Source organism: Lycorma delicatula, chromosome 13 (genome assembly GCF_047948215.1).
Source record: "Lycorma delicatula isolate Av1 chromosome 13, ASM4794821v1, whole genome shotgun sequence".
In the NCBI taxonomy this organism is placed as follows: domain Eukaryota; kingdom Metazoa; phylum Arthropoda; class Insecta; order Hemiptera; family Fulgoridae; genus Lycorma; species Lycorma delicatula.
In genome coordinates, this window is record NC_134467.1 from 12,469,780 (window position 1) to 12,482,476 (window position 12,697).

The 12,697-nt window shown below is 31.7% G+C and overlaps 1 protein-coding gene across 1 annotated transcript in view; it reads right to left on the reverse strand.

Moving 5' to 3' along the window:
• Positions 1 to 11,006: 11,006 nt before the first annotated feature.
• Positions 11,007 to 12,697, reverse strand: part of LOC142333545 (26S proteasome regulatory subunit 8) — a 28,998-nt gene continuing 27,307 nt past the window's right edge. Inside the window, exon 8 of the mRNA XM_075380821.1 lies at positions 11,007 to 11,442. Coding sequence (XP_075236936.1) covers positions 11,302 to 11,442 — 141 coding nt within the window. The 3' untranslated portion in view covers positions 11,007 to 11,301. The remainder of the gene's footprint in view (positions 11,443 to 12,697) is intronic.

The window sequence follows — 12,697 nt, forward strand, 5'->3', positions numbered from 1 at the left end:
CTAATAAAATTTTTAGTAGTTATTTTGACTATCCTAAATTATTTCAGTTTTGACTTACATATAATAATGACTAGACTGCTTAGGCATAATTTTCAATATTTTCTTGGTTCAATCAAATCTCATATATCATCTATTACTAGACTACCTTTACTGTGTAAAGTACACTTACAGTACAGTTAATACCTTATCAAGAGCTATTCTAACTTATGAATGATAATTTTGTTAAGTACTTATGTTTTTTTTTTTAATATGATATTGTATTCATGGGTTTCATGCCTGTCTATTTCAATTAAATAAATAAGTAAATTAAAATTTACCACACTTACCAAATATCAATCACCCAGCCTTTGCTTTAGGGCAAAAATAGAAAATTAGGCCATAACAACAAAGACAACTGCAAATTTCCAGCAAGTACTTTGAAAAATTACTAAACTACCAAGAACCTGAGGTAATATTTCAATTCCAAAATCTAGCAACATGAACTGAAAAACCCAAAATACATAATTAAATGAAAATAGACAAAATCACCCAGAAATTAAATTATAAGGAAGCAGATGATAACTTAATTGCAGCAGAATTACAGGAAGAATCATGAAAAAAAACAAGAGAAAACTGAAGAACTTGCTAGAAGAGAGATAGAAAACTGAACAAAATCTCACAAGACTGGAAAAATGCATTAATACATAAACTACACAAATAAGAAGATGAAACGTAAGTAAACAACAACAAATGAATTTCCTTCTTACCTGTGACAAATAAAATCCTTTGAAATGCACTTCAAAATATAATTGAATTAATATAGACTTAACAACTGGGAGAATATGAAGAAGGATTCAGAAAAGTAAGATCATGTGCAGAGCAAATCTTGAACCTTTAAACAATAAGGGAAAAATTACAAGCCATAAAACTAAGTAATTGTCTTCGTAGATTCAAAAAGGTATACAACTCAATCTACAGAACTTCCTTATTCAAAGTTCCTAGAAGTATTTGGTGTGGATCCCAACGCAATTAACATTACTGAACAGACTCTTCCAATCACAAAGTTAGAACTTATAAATTTTATATTCAATTTTAAACACACCTTAGTAGCTATAATGCGTGCGTACGCATACATATAGACATATCTGCAGAGGTGGTTAAAGTTCACAATAGTTGAATTTTAAATTATTTTTTCTACCGTTGTATTACGCGGTTAGAATCCGTTATCATACTGAAAATCCATTGTGAAACAAATTTTCATTAAGATACAGGTGTACAACCAATGAAAATCCTACTTTTTTCAAACACTAACCAATCAGAAATAGATATTATTTATCAGAGGTTTTTTTTTTTTTTTTTACTTTGATTTTAATACAATTTGTAGTAGTTACAAAGGTTACAAGGGTGATACAATACTGAGATCTGAATTTAAGAGAGCATTAAAGGTTTTAAATGGCAGAAAGACTCCTGGGATAGACGGAATACCTGTAGAATTACTGCGCAGTGCCGGTGAGGAAGTGATTGATAGATTATACAAACTGGTGTGTAATATTTATGAAAAACGGTAAGTTCCATCAGACTTCAAAAAGAGTGTTGTAGTCATGATACCAAAGAAAGCAGTAGCAGATAAATGTGAAGAATACAGAACAATTAGCTTTACTAGCATCAAAAATCTAAACTAGAATCCTGTGCAAAAGTATTGAAAGGAGAGTGGAAGAAGTGTTAGGAGAAGACCAATTTGGTTTCAGGAAAATTATAGGGACAAGGGAAGCAATTATAGCACTCAGATTAATAGTAGAAAGTGATTAAAGAAAAACAAACCAACATACTTGGCATTTATAAACCTAGAAAAGGCATTCGATAACGTAGACTGGAATAAAATGTTCAGCATTTTAAAAAAATTAGGATTCAAATACAGAGATAGAAGAACAATTGCTAACATTTACAGGAACCAAACAGCAACATTAATAATTGAAGAACATAAGAAAGGGAGTCCGACAAGGATGTTCCCTATCCCCGTTACTTTTTAATCTTTACATAGAACTAGCGGTTAATGATGTTAAAGAAGAATTTAGATTCGGAGTAACAGTACAAAGTGAAAAGATAAAGATGCTACGATTTGCTGATGATATAGTAATTCTAGCCGAGAGTAAAAAGGATTTAGAAGAAACAATGAACGGCATAGATGAATTCCTACGCAAGAACTATCGCGTGAAAATAAACAAGAACAAAACAAAAGTAATGAAATGTAGTAGAAATAACAAAGATGGACCACTGAATGTGAAAATAGGAGAGAAAAGATTATGGAGGCAGAAGAATTTTATTATTTGGGAAGTAGAATTACTAAAGATAGACGAAGCAGGAGCGATATAAAATGCCGAATAGCACAAGCGAAACGAGCCTTCAGTAAGAAATATAATTTGTTTACATCAAAAATTAATTTTAATGTCAGGAAAAGATTTTTGAAAGTGTATGTTTGGAGCGTTGCTTTATATGGAAGTGAAACTTGGACGATCGAAGTATCTAAGAAGAAAAGATTAGAAGCTTTTGAAATGCGGTGCTATAGGAGAATGTTAAAAATCAGACTGGTGGATAAAATGACAAATGAAGAGGTATTGCGGCAAATAGATGAAGAAAGAAGCGTTTGGAAAAATATAGTTAAAAGAAGAGACAGACTTATAGGCCACATACTAAGGCATCCTGGAATAGTCGCTTTAATATTGGAAGGACAGGTAGAAGGAAAAAATTGTGTCGGCAGGCCACGTTTGGAATATGTAAAACAAATTGTTAGGGATGTAGGATGTAGAGGGTATACTGAAATGAAACGACTTGCACTAGATAGGGAATCTTGGAGAGCTGCATCAAACCAGTCATCAAACCTTTACTAAACTAGTAAAGGCTAGTTTGTAAACTAGTCTTTACTAGCAGAAAACATAATTGCACTAGTCCTACTCTCATTCTCAGATTTAACAAACGTTTTGCTTTTTCTCAAATAAGAAGTGAACTGAGAGATTCTGTTTATGTTTGAATCTTTGATCCATAAATTCAAAGCTGTTTTGGTTTTTTCAATGTTTGTGTCATGACATACAAAAACAATCGTAGCCAATTGAGAAAACCTACCGTTAAACTTGTCCTTACTTTTTCTTTATGTAGTGAACAATTGATTCATTAATGTTACATAGTTTTGCTACTGAAGCTATGCTTTCACTAGTTTTTAGTTTATGAAGAAAGTCAACCTCCCTAATTAGAGTCTTAATATTTTTTGTCATCTTTTCATTGATAAAATGAAAAGAAAAGACCAGACTTATTAAAAAAAAAAACCCCATGATGTGTGTCTCAAATCTTACTAAAACCACACACAAACTGAATGTATCTGCTCAATACACAACTGCAACTTGCCAGTTGGTTCTATTAATATACATACTGAGCTGGAGAAAATGAAAATGACATAAGTAGTCCGCATACCAACTGCTGCGATTTGCAAATGTCAGCATTGACACCAAGTTTGTTGATAGTGACAAAGCAGTTGCTGGCAATGCTTGTATTTTCTTTATCATCATAATTAGGTTCGGTTAAAATAAACATTTTCACAAAAATATACATATCATGTAGGCTTTGTGTAAATTTATTATCTTGTACTATTATTAAATAAATATTATGTTTATTATTTAATATATTTTCCTGTAATGCTGACAACCTCTTCCCAAATACGGGTGAGAATATTGTTTTCAAATGGTAAAAGATAGTACACTAATAACAAAGCATTTGTTAACTGCCGTACTAAATGTTAATTTATTTGCAGTTATACTAGTAAAATTCACCCAAAAAAATTGGATGAGGCAACTGCCAATAAGTAAAACTGCAAACAGTGAGGGATTATTTTACAGCAAATTTATTTAAACGATTAAAATATGTTGAAAATGTTACATTACTTAGTTTAAAAAAAATTGTGTTACCTGTTTAAAACTTATTTTGACTGAAGAAAATTGTATTGTACTTCATAATGTTCCTTCCTGTGACATTATTAAGATATCTTTTGTTTAACATCTCTTTTGAAGATATAAAGTAGTTTTTTGTCAGTAAAAAGAAGAAAGCAAGACTTTCTTAGTACAAAAATATAATATTGATTTTATTATTAATTGTAAGTAAATTTTAAAATTATCTAGTTTAATAATAACTACTTTAAATATATTTTGTTTAGCTGCAAGAGATGAAGAGATCACTTTGAAGTCGTGATCGGCGTGCTGCTGAATTACAAGTGGAAACTGAACAGTTTAAAGAACAAGCTGCTTAAAAAAATGCAATTATTGCTTCATTAAGCAAGAGAATAAAGGTGGGCTTACAGTGTAGATTATTTTTAATTCATATAGAGATTGGTTAGGTAGAGTATTAGTTAAGGAATATTGATGGCTGAACAGAGTGGAGTTCTTTTATTTGTTTGGTAATTGATTGGTTGGGGTGTATAAGCTGGCCAGTTTTATTTCCACAGTTTCATAGCTGTTATTAATGAATGATAATGTAAAAAATATAGTTTTTTATGTTTATCATTTGGATTATTTTTTTAGTTTATTGTTTGTAAAAATGGATGTGCTCAGTCACCAAAAATAAATGGCATAATGTTTGAGGGTGTATTGGAAAATCAGGATATCGATAACATTGGATAATCTTAAATTATTATTGTTATTTTTATGTCTCTAGTTGGAAAATATTTACTCTAAAACCAGTAAAATTGGACACAATATTTGCATCACAGCTGATATTAGATTGGAAACTTTGTTAATTGGATTTTTATTTTCTGTTATATTATGAATGTAAGGAGGTAAAAATGTATACCCTCAAAGAGAAAGTGTTGTGTAAGATTCATTCATACTTTTGAAAGAAATATAGTTATTAGTGAATTCAGAAAGAGCAAAGTTTGTTGAAATAAACAGTGGTACTGCTTTATAGAAAGTAATCGATATAAAATCAATTTGTGCCTCTTGTAAGGTTAATGTAAATATATTTATCTTATAATAGGAAAAAGTTCTGATCGAGTCCTATCTTGAACGGTTAAAAGAGTTATTTACTTACACTCACATAAATCAGGATTATATTTTAGGTGTTGATTTTACTATCTGAGAATCAGAGAATCATAGAGAATTAGAAGTAAGCAGAGGAAGTGAGGAGTTGGTTAATGTGTGGAGAAGAGTGAGATCAAACAAGAGATAAATACAAAAATTTTAAAAACACGATTGCCAAGAAAAAAAACATTGCTCTTTAATATAGGATAATTAAAGAGAATGTGGGTGACAATTTTTTATATAATATAATTTATGTAAATATAAATATATATACATATTATTATACCCTATGACACTTTACTGGGAAGCATGGAGCTTCATAAACCTTGGTTTATTATATGAAGGTCCATGTTAATTTTAGCTCAGATAATTAATTTTAACAAGATAATTAATTTTGATTTTATTGTACTTACTACTTTTTTAAATTTTAGATATGACTAATTAATTAATTTTGGCAAGGTGTTTAACGAATATTGCATTACATGTTGTAAATGGTATGTTGATTTGCATAAGTACTACAACATCATTTTTGGTTAATGTGCGTAAGTATAATGATGGATTGATTGATTTGTTATTTTCTAATGGGAAAAAAAACTCTGATGGGAGGATTTACCTACGGTGTGAAAAGAGATTGACTGATTGACTGAGATTGAAGAATTTTGAGGTTCAGTGTGATGCTGAACATTTTTTTGCCTTTTTTTCAGAGTGTGCTTATTACAGTGTGACATGATTAGGGGCAAAGAAATTTTTAATATGTATAATTCAAGTAAAATAATAAAAAAAATCTTTTTGCTATTTAAAAAAATATTTTTTATTTTGTTACTTAACTCGATTTCTTATGTTTAGAATCGGATTTCACATTCATCACTACAGCATTCATTTTCCTCCTGACATTATAATAATTCAATATTAAAGTTTTACGTTTAATAAATTATTTTCAACTTTTTGTAAAAACAAAAAAAACTGCCACAATTTTAACAAATAATATATGAAAATGACTTAAGACACTTTTTTACAATAGCTATGAGTAAAAATAACTTAGTATAATACTAATAATAATAATTTTTGTTAAGCATTAACACAACCCAAAAACGTAGTAGTTATACATAAAAATTCAAATAAAATTTACGTTATTAAATGCAATAAACAGTAAAGTACAAATAAAATAGTATAGTATAAATTAAACAACCAGTAATCATTTTTAATTATTTTATACATTTTTGTCTGATGTTGACAGTTGGAGACGATATTAATTTAAAAATTCATACTTCTGTTAACGACGATCCAAACCAAATTTATGATTTTTTTCTAGAAAAACACACTTCACAAGAAATTAGTTGTCTTTTTTTTTTACTGTCACTCACTGTCTAAATCCCCCCCCCCCCCCAAATAACTTGTGAAGACCGGAACTGTGTGAAAGTGGCCAGCAAGCAACACAGCAGAGGAGCCCGGCCCGCAGGTACCCACATAACATGTACATCCGTGTCATTAGTTTAGAGGATATGTGTGAATGTAAATGTAGTCTTGTACAATCAAAGGTTGATTTTTCCTGAGATGTGTAGTTAATTGAAACCCAACTACCAAAGAACACTGGTATTCACGATCTAGTATTCAAATCCGTACAAAAGTAACTGGACTATACCAGCCCGTTAGGAACCACTAGACTACCTCTCTCTTTTTCTGTTTACCTCTGGAACGTAGTCTAACCAAACCTAACTGGGGCAGATGGACACCCACCACTCCAGCAGGCTGACCACCATACTATTTCTCAGCCCCCTTACAAACAGTGATGCTCCTCATTCACTAACTCGGAAATTCCATTTGATTACGTTGTTCGTGTCTAGCGCCACAGGAACAAGGCGAGTCTTGTTCCTTTCGGTCTAAACTAAACTGACCTCTGTCTGGAGTGTGGTTAGTAGGCAGTCCCTTGCACATCTACTTAAGATGTCCGTGTTTCAGGGAAAAGCGAAAGGAGTTATTAGATTCCCTGGGCTATGGAAATATGTTCCAGGTGGAAGACATTCAACAAATATTAATGAGCAGAGAGGAAGAGTGGACTGTGGTGGATCGATGTGCTAGGAAGGTGACAGACAAGCTGCATCCATGAGAGGAGTTCCAGCAGAGAAGACGACGTCGGAGGTGCCAAGCTAGACAGGTCTGCAGCTGAGTGCCTGGGAGGCTCCTGCAAGCGTTAGGGGGTCACGGTCGCCTTGGCACGTTGATACCATGAACACTCCAACCAGGTGCCTGAGTGTATGTGTGTTTGAGGAGATCTCATGTTCCTGTGGGAGTGTTTGTGCTTGGATGGAACTGTGTTTGATAGTCTTTAGTGATATGCGTGATGATAAGGCTTTGATGTTTATACATGTGATGATATGGCTTTGACATTAATAACATCCTGCGGAAAGCAAGCCCAACACTGCTTAGGCGCCTGTAAATGGGGTTCCTCCACCACAAAAAAAGGTAAATCTGCGAGCTGTGAAAAACTTTGGATTGAAAATGTAATATAATTACGTTAGACTTTGTTAATAATCCCAGTTACCGACTGCCATAATTTCAGATTGGATTAGGGATGGCTTTGTAAATAATTAACTTGTGCAGAGATAATTTTGAGTTTCAGTCTACAATCCAGCCAGTATAAGTGACAAAATTTAGTATTCAGTTATTCTCGTTTTTCCAAAGGTGGGCCTTTTGTCAAGGTGAATACCAAAGTATTTTGTAGAATTTGATTGCAGTAGTTGGAATATCATAGAATATAACAAATGGGCATTTGTTCAGAGCATGAAACTGACATGCATACTTTTATTTTAATTAGACTTTATTTGCCACAACTTTCAGCATGCTTCAATGTTGTTTAAATTTTCTTGAAGCTATGAGATGGTGTCTTGTGAACATCACTTACATGAGAATCACAGTATAAGCAAAGTACATTAGTAAAAGCTGCTATTTTAATGTTGGGAGAAACTGACATATTGGAAGTGTATGTAGAATACAGCATACAGTTCCTTGAGGAATGCCTGTAGAAAATAGTGGATTCAATAGACAATTCAATCTGGAATTTAACCTTGAAATATTTATTACTTAAAAAAGAACTGAAAATGTTAAAATACTGATAACGTAGATACTGATTGATTTTAAAAAGGCCAGTGTGCCACACTTAATCTAAAAGCTTGGCAGATAACAAGAAAACCGGTAGAACAGACTTTTTTTTGTCTAAAGCTATCTGAATATTAGAAAAAACCCTATGAATCTTCAATGTTACTATGATCTGTTTGAAAGCCAAACTGGTAGTCAGATATTAGTTTGCTTTGTTCTAAAAAGGTTTTTTTAATCTTGTGTACAAATTTCTTGAAAACCTTTGAAAGTGCAGGTAGCATGCTAATCGAACAATATGATGTTATAAAAAATTAGTATTTAATTTTACAAAACCAAAAATCTATTCATACAATAGTTTTATACTGTTAAGATGTGATTTTTCACTTGATTTCTTATTTCTGCATGCCACAAATATGGAAATTTTTTTAAACAACTTTTGAATTAAAAATTTTTTTAGATGGACTTGAAATTAATTTAATACATATTCTTGGAATTAACCCTCACCATGACAAAGCAGTTCTTATTGTTGACACTTCCTATCTCTTAGTAGTAGATATTTTCTGATACTGATAGAGTTTGGTCTTATTCTTGTTTATGTATAGCAATGATATAAAAATAATAATGCTTGGCTTAAAACTGCACACATAATTCATTTCACATATAACAGAATAATTCATTATATGTAATTATATAATGTATACTGGTCATAAAGCTCATGTGTGTTTTCTTAGTAAGTAAAAATTCTCAACTGATTTATTGAATGATTGAATAAGCCAATCTCTAGTGTTGTATCACACCTATATAATGTATAACACATTGAAACACAATGTATAACATTGAAACACATTAAAATTGTATAACACATAAGTGAGTACATATCCTGGTGTTGTATGCACTCTGAATTAATGATAATACTCTGGTACTGCATGCACTTTAAAAAAATGATAAATAGTTTAATTAAATAATTTAAATTTAAATGAAACATGGGACACATTCCGCATACATAAATCAGGAAGATCCATACAGAATTGTAAGGAAACATATAAAAAGCATGACAAAAGAATTGATCAGAGTTTCAACCTCTGCTCACCATGACAAATCATAATTGAGCCGCCATGGTCTATTGCACAAGAAAAGAATCTTCAGTAAGGAAACTCTAAAATCGGTAACTGAGAAAATTGTTGAACTTGGGTTCTAGACCTCTGCCTGCCATGAATAAGAACAATTGGATAGACTGAATCACAGTACTATTTGCAAATGAGAAACCATCAATAAATTCATTATTGTAAGTACCTAAAATACCAAAAAAATTACTTAGTAAAAAAGTATACACAAAAAACTTGATGAATGATTAAAAAAAACCCATCCCCAACAACCCCCTCCCATTGTAACTCCTACTAGCTCATGATATGAATATGTAATAATTATGGTGGAAAGTATAGTTAAGAAGGGTTCATTTCAAAATGGGTGGGTCTTTTGTTAATATTCGATTATTATTCGGAATGATCATAAATTATTCATGTGTTTTAGGTGTTAATAAAAAAGAACAAAGCAGCTTTGCTTACATGCAGGTTTTATTGCTGAATAGGGCATTAAACAGTTTTGTTTACAACACTTACTTAACTTCAAGTAACTTCCACATGAGCACCTTTTCTGGTGGGTAAAATGTCCAGACTATATTTAATTTCACACCACACATTACAAAGAATATCTAGAGTTATTCTACAATTACACCTTCGATTCTTCTTTTTAGTTCATTGATGTTGACAGTCTTCATTGGTTACAACAGTTTTTGACAAACCCACATAGAAAGAAATCGAGTGACATAATGTCAGGAGATTGAGGCAGGCAGGAAATTGGTTCATCATAACCAATCCAACATTAAGAAAATTGTTCATGTCAGTAGTTCCAAACATGTAAACTCCAGTGTGGTGGTTCGCGCACCATCTTGAAAATAAACATTGGGTTGTCAATGTTCAATTTGTGGTGCTGCATACTCCTGTAACATGTCTGGAAAAATAGCGCTAATAACCATCGGCTCGGTGAAGCAGAATGGCCCAATCACTTTATAAACAGTCAACACACCAACTGTTAATTTTCAAGATATCCTGTTGTGTTTGTCAAATATGATTCTCGTTATCCCAAATGTGACAATTATGACAGTTAACATGACCAAAAACATGAAATGTAGCTTTGTCAGAGAAGATTGCTTTTTAAAAAATGAAATAGCTTCGTTCACTTTATCAAAAATGTTCATGGCACAATTATAACGGCACGGGTTATCATAATCTTCAATTGCATGCACTGACTGAATTTTGTATGCTTGAAGTTTTAGGTGATTATATAGAACCTTCAGATTGACAGCGGTCATGCTATTCCCGGTTCTAAATTCACACTAAGAGTTGATTTACCCAAGCTTCTCTTAATCGATCTACAACTCCCTTGGAGACGGGAGGTCTGCCAGCACCTTTTTGTGTACCAGTAACATTTTACCTTTTTAAGGAGGATCCCAGCTGTATCCTAAACTAAAACGAATTCAAAACATCTGTTTTCATGATACCATAGTACGCACATTACTTTTCTCCTGAACGGTAGACAATGCTCAACTGATGATCCCCCTGTTGTTATCATGCCGGCGTGTTCATTCAAGGTAACTCATTTATTAACTCTAGTACCTATACTAATGTTTGATAAAATCAATGCGCAATACACACTGCTCTGATTATTTTTATTAACCACCTAACATGCGCTGAATAATTTATGTTCACCCTGAACTTTAGCTATCAGTCAGGTTATTAAATGCCTATCTTGGGAACCAGGATCTTTACTCTACCTCCATAAAGAGAACTGGTAGAAAACTTATCAAAATCATTCACATAAACATTTTATTCTTAATGTAATATTAAAGTAATCGATTACAATTTTTATAACAATTACATTACTCAAATAATAATAATGTATAACCTTCTTACGTAATTTAAATCAAATAAATCATCTGTATATTTGTATGAAAGTGTTTGTGTGTATATATACATACACACAATACACATACATATATATACATACACACTGATTTAATACACAAATTATCCAGTTTAATCTATTTATTATTTAAATTATACATTAAAAAATTTAATAATAAAACAAAAATAACAATAATAAAAAATTATTTCCAAAGTTTTTTTATTGACATATTTTTTTCTGAATCCTTCTGCATTACTTTAGCTACTGCCATTTCAAAATCTTCTTGAGTTACATGCACTCTACGTTCTCGTAACGCATACATACCAGCTTCAGTACATACACCCTATTAATAACAAAAATATACAAAATTAAACAAAGTTCAATTAGAGTAATACATATATTTTTTTTGTGGGAGAAGAGTATCACAAAAATAAATACAGAAAAATCCAATTTTATATATTACCTACATATATAGGATTACTTAATCGATTATGTTTAGGATCATATAGAATTAGGTATAAATGTGTTGAATGTATGTTTAGGATTTTTATGTTAATATGTTTAGTAACTTGAATGAATGAAAAAAATCTACATAAATTTTGATGAATACGTAAAATAAAAAAATATACATATATTTTGTATTTATATATATTTTTTCTGTATATGTAAAATACACATAGTAAAACCTCCCCCCCCCAAAAAAAACTGAATCTGACGGGACCGAGTAAGAATTCTGTTTTGAAGAGGTTTCAATCTCGCAGAGTTTAAATCGAGCTAATTTATCGTGAGGTCTTGTGTTATGAATTATACAAATGTAAAATGAAGTTAGACAACTCACAGCACAGAATCGAAAGAATTGTTTAACACAACCCAATAAATGAAAATAGGTGACAACAGCACAATTGAGTTCACTGGAACATTTTCCAGAATATCTGGCAAGAAGCATTACGGTTAATCCAGCCGTATTCATTTAAATGCTGCATGATCATCTGTTTGTAGACATGAAATTGTAAATTCTACTTATAGTATGATCAGAAATTTGTTAACGAAGCAACGTGTTTAAGAGCTGGAGATTGAATAACTGCTTCAATATTTTTGGGTGTTTGAACACTTCATGGCCTACCTGGAGGTTTCTTCTTCAAAGCTGAACAGATAGCTCTAAAATTGGACACCCATAATTGAATTATCTTCTTATTGAGTTCCGTGACATGTAATAATCACTACGTTGATAACAGAATCAACATTAAAATTTTTTTTTTGTCTTAAGCCATTTGACTGGTTTGATTCAACCTTGTTTGTTTCATTCCTTAACTAGTGCCAGTCATTTCATTTTGGTATACCCCCTACATCCTACATCCCTGACACATATTCCAAATGTTGCCTGCCTGCACAATTTTTCCCATCTACCTGTCCCTCCAATATCAAAGTGACTATTTCAGGATGCCTTAAGATGTGGCCTTATAAGTCTGTCTCTTCTTTTAGCTATATTTTTCCAAATGCACCTTCTTCATTGATTTGCCGCAAAAGCTCTTCATTTGTCACTTTATCCACCCATCTGATTTTTAACGTTCTCTATAGCACCACATTTCAAAAAAATG